The sequence below is a fragment of the Cotesia glomerata genome, linkage group LG7 (genome assembly GCF_020080835.1).
Source record: "Cotesia glomerata isolate CgM1 linkage group LG7, MPM_Cglom_v2.3, whole genome shotgun sequence".
Classification (NCBI taxonomy): domain Eukaryota; kingdom Metazoa; phylum Arthropoda; class Insecta; order Hymenoptera; family Braconidae; genus Cotesia; species Cotesia glomerata.
In genome coordinates, this window is record NC_058164.1 from 12117469 (window position 1) to 12130856 (window position 13388).

A 13388-nucleotide genomic window follows, 5' to 3' on the forward strand; every position below is an offset into this window, starting at 1 on the left:
AGTTATTTGATATTGCTCACACGAAAGCAACTAAAACCTTAAGTAAAGAGGGAAATGAATTTTTGCTAGCCCAGAGATCATCAGGTCGGCGTGGATTTATTGATAATTTTCCACAAAAACCTCGAACATATGAAAAACTGATGGAGGTAGATGAAGAAAGTATGTATTAATTCAAGTTTTTCACAAGTATTTCATGTGAGTGGCTGATTGATTAATTTATTGACTTTAAAATGATAGAAAAAGAATTGTAAAATATGGAGATTTTTTACTTTTCGCATTAAGTAGACAAGCAAACACACAAAATCTTTATATTATTTTTACTTCATTAATTTTTGCAAAAAGTGTGATTTTCAGTAAAGTTTGGTTAAAAGTTTTTGGATGCTGCGGTCAAAAAGCAGTATAAAAAAAATCACGGGAAAAAAGCTTTGCGATTTTTATGTTTTTTTACTTCATGAGCTTTCAAGAATATATCGAGCTATGAACATTTTTAAAAGTACGATGTTTTAATAATTTACAGATTCGGATGAACTGGTTGACAATAGTACCATCACTCCAAGCCAAGATAGTAACACTACTTCAAGCCAAGGTACACTAACAACATCACAATCAACGATAAGTCATGTTTCAAATTTCGAAGATGAATTATCTCTGCCAAAAATGACTTCAAAAATGTCTATAATGACACCTGAACTTGTTGCTGCATTAGATCGCGGAAATGTAAGCAGTAGAAATGCTACTTATATCATAGCTGCAACTTTAAAGATTGTTGGATATGATCTTAATGATGTTAATTTAAGCTACAGTACTATTCGACGGGCACGTATATCTCTAAGAGAAGGTATAGCTAGAGAACTAAAGGAACAATTGATATGTTAAAGCAGTGTGCTTTGATACTGCAGTTACTAACACAGGTAACATTACAAAATTTTTCTCATGACGTTGAAATAAATTTGTAAGATTTACACAATTTCGCTTAAAATACTTTAAGATCATTAACATAAAACTGAAAATTTTTTTTGTTTCTTAAGTTTTTGTGAGCAACAACAAGTTTAAAATACAATTTGCATTATTCCAATATCTCACTTGAATTTTATTTTTTAGGTATTTATTACGGCGCAGGTGTTGAATTAGAGAAAGCTTTAGGTCGGGAACTTATTTGGTTACCATGTCGTCAACAAACAGGCCCGAACGTGCCAATCTTCAATCGATTCAAAGGTTTTTGGAACAAAATTGATAAATCAAAATTCAAAGCGGGTATAGAAGATACCGCTGTTGATCAAGCTTTGTCAGACATCACTGATGAAATTTTAGGATTCATTGGAGAATATTTGCAGGTAAGATCTGTGTTAAGTGATTAAGTTTTGTTGCATATCTTAAAAAATCGTTGAGAAGAAATAAAGCTTATCAACTTTATCGGTTCAAAAATTATTTGTATTTTGGTTCAAATTCATTCATTATTTATTTCTTTTCGACGAATGAAAAATAATAGTTTATGAATCAATATTTTGAATTTTAACTTCTTTACAGAAATATCATCCAAGGAGTGACTACAGAGAATTTTTGGAGCTGTCATCAGTTTTCTTAGGAATTGTTCCAAAAGAAAATTTTTCGTTCAAAAGTCCAGGAGCTATGAGTCATGCTCGTTGGATGTCCAAAGCAATATATTGTTTAAAAATATTCATTTTTCGGGAAGAATTCAAACTCACAACTTATGAGATAAATAGCCTCCGAGAAATATGCAAGTTTATCATCACAAATTATATAACAGCGTGGTTTACTTCGAGTTCAGCGACTTTGGCTGCACAACATGATTTAATTTTCATGCAGAAATTAATTCGATACAAAGCAGTAAATTTGGCAATATCAACTGCAACTACTGAAAAAATTAAGAATCACCTATAGTATTTATCTGAAAAATTAGCCGTTACATCTTTATTTGATGGATGTGTAAAAAATGAAGTGAAAGAACAAATTATTGTTAATTTGAAGAATCGAGATGGTTTTAATACGAAAGTCAAAAAATTGGAGATATTACAAGAAGACATTAAACGATTTTTGCAGAAAGATATTAGTGATTTTGTATCAAAAGATTCTATGTTCATTTTTACAGCGTTTGATTTACCGTATGATTTTATGGAAAGAGATGTGAATTTTTGGCCTCTTAATGAAAGTTATAATGAATGTGTGAAGTTTTTTGATAAATTGACTGTGGTTAACGATGTAGCGGAACGTAGGGTAGCGTTGATCGAACATTAAAATAAGTGTTTTACAAAAAATAATGAACAATTGCAATACTTATTACTTGTTATCAGTGAATATAGGAAAAAATTTCCGAATTGTAATAAAACTACTCTAATGTCACAAGGTTAAGAAAAAAAAAAATAAAAATAATTTGAATTCATTGAAAAATTAAGATACGATAGTATGAGAAATTTGACAGTTAAATAAAAGGATCTGTTAAACCAAAAGAAATATAAAATACAAAAAATTTATAAAATTTGACAAAATTTTTTGATAGTCTTGATAGTTTCGTCAAAATATTAAAAAATATTATAAATTATATTTTAAAGTTGAATAACTTCAAAACGCGTTGGTTTATCGAAAAATTCTAAGATAGCATTTTTGTAGAGCGTACAATTTTACACAAGAAAATGATTTAGTCTAGCTTTTTTGATAAACGATTAAAGAGTTATAAAATTCTAAACTCAAAAAAACAAGCTTTCCCATGTTAATCATACGGGAAATTGAAATTTACCATGCGGGACATCTTAATATTAATATTAAGGGCTGTAACTTTCACAGGACTTTTTTTTCATCATTTCCAACAATATTTTCGATATATTTAAGAAAAAAAAAATAGTCGATTTTTTTGAATCAGTCTAATATATTTATCATCTATCCTTTTGTCACCTATCAGTCTAATATAAATATCATATATATATATATATATATATATATATATATATATATATATATATATATATATATATATGTTAGGGTGTGCCAAAAAAAGACGATATTTTTTTTTTGCTCTTAATCCAAAATATCTTAGAAGATGTCCCAACAAAGCTCCTGTTAAAAGCGGGGCTCAAAATTCCAATTCTAAGATGTCCTCCATCGAACTTGAAGTTTTTCCGTTTAAATAACATGGGAAACATGATTTTTTATTAGTTTTTTGTTCTGCAAATTGTGATGAAATTATTTTTTAAAAAAACGAATGGATGAACCTTGTTTATTATTAAATTTGCTACAAAAAATTCTTCTGAGTCGAATTTCTATCTTCAATATTTGATTTGTTACATAGCTTTGAATTTCAAATTTCCGGTTTTTTGCATTTTTTATCTAAACTGTAAGAGTTAGACAAAAATGTTAAATGGCAAATTTGTAGTACTTTTAATATTCTATAAAAAAAGTTCCATCAATTTTTTCATATCATCAATAACAACGAAATTACAGGCTCATATATAATTATTTTTTCAAATTTTCGCTTTTACGAACTGAAATATCGATAATTATACAAAAAATTTGATAAAAATTTGTTAACACATCAAACTTACAACAAAATTTGGTGAGTAAGATGTTTCGTAGTATCAAACCATAAAATTTACAGACTAAGTCAGACATATTTTTATAATTTTTCAACTATTTTATAAAATATATTGATAAAGGATATGAAATATAATAAAAATATAAAAACCTTAGTCAATTTACGGCAAAATTAACCTTTGTAAATTTTTTATTTAATCTGTGGCTGAAAAATGTTAACAATATTATTGTTAATTTTACGATTTTTTCTTGCATAAATGTTAAATACAGTCGAATCGCGTTATGAGTCCGGCTTGTTTTCTTTGTTTTTAACCAGACTCGTGTTAATAAGAGAGAGACACAAGGAGGGCTCATAACGCGACTCGACTGTAGATACAAATGAAATCATTATGGAAATAAATATCGAAATTACAGAATAAAAACGTATCAATTAGTTACAAACTATTAGAAATTAATCTGAGAATCACTTACTTGCTTCAGTAGTAAGGGTAGAATTTAGAAAAAGGAAAATGTCTTGAAATTTTTAATTATCAATCTAATGATAATTATATAGTTTTAAACGCATGAAAATATTTTCTTTTTATTTTTTAGAGTAAGCAGTTACAAGTGTATTTTTGCTAAAGTTAGGAAGTCTTTTACGATGATCTTCGACCACTTGCAGTAAATATTGCTTCTGTTCCTCACTTCGTGTCAAACAATCATTGTACTCCTGGATCAATGCAACGCCTCTTTCAGCGAGATCATTAACAACTTTTAAGTCTGACAGGACAAATTTGTATTGTTGATAATTTTGATCGAAAGTCCAGAGCTCTGGATCCTTGTCCATAAAATCATGCTCCAGTTCAAATTGTTCAAATAAAACTAACGACCGCTTGCTCGCGAAATCGCTGATGTTCATCGATAATAATAAGCTTATATCTGTGACAGTAAAATTTTTGAAGTTCGATTGATCACTTTTGCGCGTTTTCATGGCACTTACGGTCTGTCTTTTAATTTCTAAAGAAACTGCATCATCAAACAAAGCTAAACCAATCAATTCTTCCGATAAGTACCATAAATGTCTTGATATTGTCGAAGTTGCTGCATCAGCAATTTTCTTATGAACAGAACGGAATATATAAAGATTTTTAACCATTTTCAAATCTTGATAGGATGACTTAATAGCAAGAGGTGCACTGAACCATGAAACAACATAAAAATTTATCAGAAATAAACAGATATATCTAAATCCATTAACTTCGGTTGCATTTATCTTGAACTGTTTTTTAAACATGAAGAGTTTAAAGGCGTAAAGAGCTTTCGACATCCATCTTACATGGTGGTTTGCTCCTGGAGCTCTGAATTTTATACCATTTGTCGGAGTACCGCCCAAAAATATCAAGGCCAATTCCAAAAACTCTTTATAGTCGTCTCTGTCATGTTTTTCCTGAAATATGAAATTTATTAATTCATGAAGCTGTAAGAATTTATTTCGAGAGTTATCACTGAATAATAGATTAACAACATGATCTCGTAAATGTCATTCGATAACTATGATTTATAATCTGAATTTGGAAAGAAATAATTATTAGTTAATGTTAACTATGTCGTGCCGAAAGAATGAAAAATCAAAGAATTTCATAAGATTTTATAATGATGAGTGAAAGATTGCTTATTCATCAATAACTGTTGTAAGGAGAGACAAAAAATACTACTGAAATATTAAGTTGTGAAACCCCGATGCGTAAATTTTTTTCAAGTAGTAAGGTAAAAGCCCGAATAGATGATCACGTACCAGTATATGATCACTCCATGTATTTGTATATCTATATTCACAAATATAGGTATACAAATACATGGAGTGATCATATACTGGTACATGATCATCTATTGGGGCTTTTACCTTATAGGATTTAATCATCAGTATCTAAACAAAAAATTTATTGAATAAACAATTTGAAAATTCACCTCATCAACTATTCCCGATAAAAACGTTTTCACCGAAACAGCATTTAAAATTTGACTAAAATATTTGATAATTCTTCTATTGTTCAAAATTTCTTATTAGCTGTTCGGTGAACAAGGCCCAGTAGCGATTAACTCGCTCCTGGGGGACTCCCAAATTCAAGAGACGCACCTGTCCACCGCTAGTTCCCGCAAAAATCGAACCGCCAATAGAAAATCAGCCTCTCGATCACGCCATGAATCGACCGCTTTATTGGCTGATCGCTCCCACTAGACATGCGCAATAGCCTTCTTCCCCAACTCAACGAGGAAGAAGACGGACTATTGTTATAATCTTTCGCTTCTACGCTTTCGCTGCAACAAGTCGCCATTAATTCCGCTTTACTTTCGCTTATTGTTAATTAACCGCATTTCGCTATTTTTATAATTTAAATAGCTTAAATTAACCGCTAATAATTCGCTCTAATTTGTTACAGATAAATTGTGTTATTTGTGCATTTATTTCACCGCTTTTACAGTGCCGGCAGAGTGTTCACCCACGTGTCAACCGGCTTCGCTTTTGCAAACCACGCTGTAATTTATAAATCCGCTTTTATCTTAACAATCCGCTATTAAACATATTAAATATTGAGTGTATTTAATGTAAATAAATTCCTAGTGTTATTTTTGATAATAATTTACGCGTTTTAATTGAGATATCCAGACCTAAACCTGATCCCCGCTTTTCCGCTCTTTCAGTAGTTATTCATTGGTCCCTCGAGCCGGATCAGGCTGGCTCTATCTCAATTAAATTAATTTATTATTCCGCTTAAAAATTGTGCTGTGTTAAGTGAAGTGTAATACCGCTAGGAAAGGTCGAGTGTCAGGAGCATCGCAGATCACCGCTAGAGCGTTGATTGATCAAGGTTCAAAGCTCTCATTTATGAAACAGTCGCTCTTCAAGAAGCTTGGACAACCGCTACAGCGTGACATGGTCATGCTCAAGGGCATTGGCAATGTCTCCGCAGGAAGCTCACTAGGTGTGAGCACAATTGAGCTTCGTTCGCTGTGTACGACCGCATCAATGCATGTCAGCATGCATATTCTACCAACACTGACGATAGATCTTCCATCGTTCGTGATCGCTGATCCGAAATGGCCGCATCTGGAGAGTCTCCAACTAGCTGACCCGCATTATCTACAGCCACGACCTGTAGATATTATTCTAGGTGCATCACCAGCCGCACAGATCATGAACACAGAGATTCAACGAGGACCTCGCAATGCTCCTATAGCACAATCCACCACGCTTGGTTGGATTGTCTATGGAGCTGTCACCGCTAAACACGCTTCAACATCACACACAGCACTACATGCGTCAGTAGATACAGAATTACAAGACGCTATCGCTAAGTTTTGGGAACAGGAAGAGGTTCCATCAGGTAATTCACCGCTCAACACCGCTGAAGAAGACGAATGTGAAATTCACTTCCGTCAAACGCATTATCGACAGCCTGATGGACGCTACGTAGTGAGATTACCGCTTAAAGCCCCCGAGAGTCAACTTGGCGACTCTATCAACGCAGCCATGGGGTCACTCCGCAGATTAATAACTCGCTTGTCGCGAGAAAGAGAATATTCTGACATGTATCGTGCATTCATGGCAGAATACATTCAACTAGGACACATGGTACGAGTACCAGTCAACGAATTGCCCGCAAACGCTTACTTCTTGCCTCACCATGGGGTATTGAAGCTTGATAGTGCCACTACGAAGCTCCGCACAGTGTTCAATGGTTCCTGTGCAACATCTACAGGAATTTCATTGAACGACATTCTCCACGCAGGACCCAAAACGCAAATTGACATTTTTGATGTGATGTTGAGAATCCGCTGCAGCAGGATTCTATTCGCTACTGACATCACCAAGATGTTCAGACCGATTGAGGTCGACTCGCTTGATTGGCCGCTTCAGTGCATTCTCTGGATAGATGAGAATGAGTTAATAGACGCTTACTGTCTCAAGACAGTCACATACAGAACCACTAGTGCACTTTTTGACGCAGTACGTGTGCTTATCCAACTAGTAAAGGATGAAGGACACCGCTTTCCGCTAGCTGTTGCTCCAATGTTGAAAACACGCTACGTAGATGACATCTACGGTGGAGCAGACAACGAAGAAGACGCTATCAAGGCTGCAGTACAAACAAAAGCTCTGTGTGCAGCAGGCTGCTTCCCGCTTGCCAAATGGGCTAGCAATAGTCCACGGTTACTCGCTGAAGTCGCTCCAGAAAAGCAGCTGGATACACCGCTTAAAGAAATCAGTGATGCACCAGTAAAAGTCCTGGGCATGTACTGGAATTCATGCACTGACGCTTTCCAGTTCAAGTACACGCTACCGCCAGAGACGCCCAAGACACAAAGAGCTATTTTGTCTGAAATCGCTAAACTGTATGACCCGCTAGGACTTCTCGCACCAATAGTCGTCAAAGCCAAGATCTTTATGCAAGATCTGTGGCTAGATAGAGTGTCATGGGATGAACAATTGTCACCATCACTCATTCACAAGTGGACTGAAAGATTCTTCATCGCTGAAAGATTTACAACCTGCTCGGCTCTCGCACTGGGAACAAGTCCAGCAAATGGTTCAACATTTCTGGAAACGCTACTACCAGGACTGCATCCACCGCTACCAGGCCATTTCAAAGTGGCATCATCGACGCAACCAGATCAAGGTGGGTTCAGTTGTACTGATCACCACTGAGGATCTCCCGCCAACCAAGTGGCCATTAGCCAAAGTAATTGCTGTCCATCCAGGTGAAGATGGACAAATCCGCGTAGTAACTGTTAAGACAGTTAACACAGAGCTGGTACGTCCAATTACAAAGCTCTGTACAAAAAAATTATACCTTCTCATTCACAGAAAAATAGTTTTTTTGAGCGACGAAAAAATTGAAGATATTAAAATTTTCTAAGTTCAAACAAATTTTTACTTCTATCAAAATAATTTTTACTTTGTGTAAATTGCAAAAAAAAAGTAATTTTAACTTTATATTACTGCAAAAGTATGTTTGTTTTAATCTATGAAATTCTGGAAAATATTAGAGTAGAGTGAAAATAAATTGCTGATTAGATAAGCATTAATTATTAAAAGATTGAAATCAGCACCGAAAATATAGTGTGAGAAAAATTTTTGTTATAATAATAGAGTTTCAAAAGCAATACACGTAAGAAAAGAAATTATATGAAAAGTGTATAAAATTTCATGAGAAGAGAAAACATTAAAAAAAAATAGAAGTGAGTAGTAAATATCTAAAATACCTGCTATATCAGCTTCAATGGCGTCTGAATTTCATTCTGAACTCCCCATCTGAACAATATTCAAGTAATTTTCCAGGTCAACAGTTGATGTACTTTGTACCTCTTGAACATTTCTTGAAATTGTTAACAACTGACTGCCTTTACGAATTTCTCGAATATCACTTAAAAATTTTTTTTGGGGAGAACTTAAGTTTTGCAAAGCATTTTGCGGAGCAATATCGAATAAGCAATCGAGAGAATCAATGAAATTCATCTCAACTAATTTTCGTGCAGGAGATATTTTTCTAACTTTGTGAACTTGCGTTTTTTGCCAGTCTTTGTATAATTTTTCGATTCTCACCATGGAGTAATGTGAATTATTTACAGGGAGCAAAAATTTATGCCATACTTTAACAACTTCACAAAGAACGAATTTGGAACTCTCGCGAATTCCAAGATTTTTTGTTCGACGCATATAAAAAAACAAAGATAAAACATCGCACTTCGCAGGTCATTTTGAACCATTTAAATTTTTTGACTCAAAGCCAACTAAATTTATGTAGTTCCGTTGGTTTGTTTTTTTCAGACATTGTTTTATTCTATGAAAAAGATACACGCGTTGCTGTTGTTGCAATAACTAGCTAAAAACTAACCTAAAAACTGAACCAATTAAGGACTAATTAAATCAAAAGACAATAGAATCTACTAATTGAATCAATCAAGCGGTAAGTGATCAATGGCGCGGAAATCAATAAATGTACAGAGGGCGCTAAAAGCAAGTTCTCAAAAAAATTTTAATTCAAATTATAAATAGATAGTGAAGATATAAATATTTTCATATTTTAAGCTAATATTAAAAATTATTGAACTAAAAATAACTGCAATTAAATTGTAAATTGTATTTGCTTTTGATATCTTAATGACATTTTATGTCCTTTATCAATATATTTTATAAAATCATAAAAATTTGTCTGACTTAGTCTGTAAATTTTATGGTTTGATACTACGAAACATCTTACTCACCAAATTTTGCTGTAAGTTTGATGTGTTAACAAATTTTTATCAAATTTTTTGTATAATTATCGATATTTCAGTTCGTAAAAGCGAAAATTTGAAAAAATAAATATATATGAGCCTGTAATTTCGTTGTTATTGATGATATGAAAAAATTGATGGAACTTTTTTTATAGAATATTAAAAGTACTACAAATTTGCCATTTAACATTTTTGTCTAACTCTTACAGTTTAGATAAAAAATGCAAAAAACCGGAAATTTGAATTTCAAAGCTATGTAACAAATTAAATATTGAAGATAGAAATTCGACTCAGAAGAATTTTTTGTAGCAAATTTAATAATAAACAAGGTCCATCCATTTGTTTTTTTAAAAAATAATTTCATCACAGTTTGCAGGACAAAAAACTAATAAAAAATCATGTTTCCCATGTTATTTAAACGGAAAAACTTCAAGTTCGATGGAGGACATCTTAGAATTGGAATTTTGAGCTCCGCTTTTAACAGGAGCTTTGTTGGGACATCTTCTAAGATATTTTGGATTAAGAGCAAAAAAAAAAATATCGTCTTTTTTTGGCACACCCTAATATATATATATATATATATATATATATATATATATATATGGCGGAGATAATATCGAGCTAGGTTTTCCTAGAGATAGGGAAATTCCCAATATTTTAGTTTGTCTGTTAGTTTTAAGCAAAATTGTAAAGCATAGAATATTTGATAATTATTTATGACTTAAGCCGATTATAATTTTTATGGTTATGGCGATGGGCTTGTGTCCGGAGTGACAATTGTCACCAAACGTAGCCGAGGTCACAGGATAGAACTAAAAAAAATACAGTTACAGATATCGACAGACAATGAGGGCTGTCGAAATATTTTTGAGAGAAAAAGTACTTGGGGTACTCAGACGAGTAGTTCTCGTTGAGCATTGATCAAGTAAATACATCGAATATATTCTGCTGACCCCGGATTCGTTCTCGGTCTTATTCCCCAGCGCTTTTACCTTGTATATTAATTATATTTGGATAATTAATCGTAGTATTGTTTATACAAGTTAGCGTACATTACATTTCAAAATTTAGATCAGTGTCATGGTTTAATTATTCTAAATTAAAGGGGTATTCTAGTCTAGAATTTTGAAAAAAATGAAAAAATTTTTTTTTCATATGTAAGCAGCGCTATTCTTATTGCCGAGGCTGACTGCTGTCGAGTATCGTGAGGCCCGATCTGTGACGTAAGGTCTTACCCCCAGCCCGTGACAAGACTCGCCCCCACTCAACGAGGGTTGAGAGGACTACGAGAGATTGTTAGGGGCATTTCGACGCCACCCTTCATGAGGACCTCACGCGATGGGTCCTAATACAACGTCACCCAGTCATTGTCATCCCTTAATTATATTGGCTTTCATTAACTGTCTCATTCCGTAGTCATTGTCGGGTTATTACTTGTAGATGTATAAATAAATATGAGTGGTATACAAAATATAAACCTCGAGTCTTACAGATCAGAAGTGGAAATCCGTGTTCCGTGGAAAGTGTGGTGTATTAATGTTATAATAAGTTATAATATATTAATTATAATTGAGAAGTTATTGTTAGTGCAAATATTGTGGTTTCGCATCAGTTTCAAGGTCATTACGTTGAGTGCTGGGTCAACTCTACTCAATCCTCAAATTTGGCTACTTCGTAGTTAGATCACCCAAGGTCATATTACTACATCTTCGAAAATTGCAACTCTGAAAAATTGAAGTAGTTAAGAATATCCATAGCTGCGGTCGAGATAGGCTTTGAAGAGGCGCCGTACTTGCAGAAGGAACCAGGACTAAAGCATCTGGAGAAGGTGGAATTATGAAGAAGCAGAACAACTCAATGGTGAGCTGTTTTGCAACCGAAATTGCATTCTCAGCAAGTCCACCAGCAATCGGTGCAAAGAATGGATGTTGAGTTTAACGCTGAAGAAGTTACTGTATTCAACGTCAGAGCGATATCAACAACGAATGATTACGATAAATTAAATTATCAGCAAATGAGGAATCAGGGCCTAAAGCTGGTCAACTCATTATCGCTCATTTGGTAATACGACACTGAGTGTCAGCGTTATAATGAACGATAATATTTGGTAATGTAGAAGTTAAAAGTAATTAATTATGATATAACTTGAGTTGGTATATTAAGAGGTATAATCAAGTAGGCTTAGTAATGCTTGCTCGATAATAAATAAAGTGTTATTGCAAGTAGTAATTGTAATAACATGAAGAAATTGTATTTTAGAATTGTATTGTTAGGTATAGTTAGTATATATACTCAAATCTGATTGAAAAATAATGAATAAGCATGTTAATAATATATATAAAATATATGACACCAAGTTTGAAGAAATTATCTTTGGCAAAACTATAAAATAGAACCCGGTGGTCACATATATTTTGTGAACAATACACAAAGGAGAAAGTAGAAACTAGTAAATAGTTATAACGTAGAAATTCGAAATGCCTAAATAACACATGTTGGTATAAAAGTGTTTCTAGTTAAAGTCTTTGAAAAGTTCAAAATATCCTTTTCGTTAGTCGTTGAAAATAAATATTACGTGTGTTGCCAGTAACTCAATAAGTAAAATTCATTGTTAGTAGTAAAATTATGTTGAGTCGAGTTTAAGAAAATTTTAAAGACATAACAACACAAAACAGATGGTTTCAAGGACATAGTATTAGAATTACTATACGAGGAAACCTCGGGTTTAGTTTTTTCACAGCCGAGTCTTTCTCGCAAGAAACCCTTGTTTTATTACCTTATTGTAAATACTAAAAAGTTGAGTGGTAACCATGTGTCGGTTACGGGCTAAGTAAACTCATCGGTATAATGCACAAAGGACGAAGTAGTTCTACAATAGATTGTAAAAAATTATTGTATAGTGTATTATTGAAATGCTCCTTAGCATTGATTGTAAGCTAGTTAAAACAAAAGATAATTATCTAATTTCACCAATTTTACGTTAGTATGATAGCACTATCATTTGAGTTAGAAAATCAGATAATTTTATAAGAAATGTTATTTAACAAATTTTAACGTCCCATAATATTATTGAATCGGCTAGACATGTTTACACAAGATGTAAATAAAATTGTTAAGCGTTTGATATCGTAAAGAAGAATTGTCAGTTATAAATTGACAGAGTATATAGTCGATGGACGAAAGTTAAAGATAAAATAATTAATAATATTAATGACTAGCAGTCTACCCCGGCTTTGCACGGTATTTAACAATAATTTGAGAATATAAAATAGCCTATGTCATCCGGGGATAGTGTAGCTTCCCAACAGTGAAATAATTTTGCAAATCGGTTCAGTAGTTCCGGAGCCTATTCAATGCCAACAAACAATCAAATCTTTCCCTTTTATAAAATTAGTATAGATTATTGAAGTCGATTATTTGTGAATGCTAGGTCATTAATTGACGTACTAATTGCATACTAGAAAAATGAAGAATTAGATGAGCGATTAAATAATTCAGCACTATATTCTAAATTCATATCGGTATTTTTGCGAAGAGTTATCACTGAGCATTGATAATTAATATCGCACAATACTCGGATGAAG

At 33.0% G+C, this 13388-nt stretch overlaps 2 protein-coding genes across 2 annotated transcripts; both read left to right on the plus strand.

The window, feature by feature from the left end:
* The first annotated feature begins 933 nt into the window (after nt 1–933).
* LOC123269107 lies at nt 934–2161 on the plus strand. Its single transcript, XM_044734635.1, has 3 exons — nt 934–938; nt 1049–1334; nt 1528–2161. Exons 1-3 carry the CDS (start codon nt 934–936, stop codon nt 1900–1902), a joined length of 666 nt encoding a protein of 221 aa, XP_044590570.1. The 3' UTR covers nt 1903–2161.
* A 4251-nt stretch (nt 2162–6412) lies between these two features.
* On the plus strand, nt 6413–8233 carry LOC123269109. The gene has a single exon (XM_044734638.1). The coding sequence runs from the start codon at nt 6413–6415 to the stop codon at nt 8231–8233; it is 1821 nt and encodes a 606-aa protein (XP_044590573.1).
* Nucleotides 8234–13388: the final 5155 nt, after the last annotated feature.

Bases quoted from the DNA above. Each gene is read 5' to 3' on its own strand.
- LOC123269109 (XM_044734638.1), top strand. From the start codon at position 6,413: ATGAAACAGTCGCTCTTCAAGAAGCTTGGACAACCGCTACAGCGTGAC.
- LOC123269107 (XM_044734635.1), top strand. The intron at 1,335-1,527 runs GTAAGATCTGTG...ACTTCTTTACAG, and splicing joins TCATTGGAGAATATTTGCAG to AAATATCATCCAAGGAGTGA.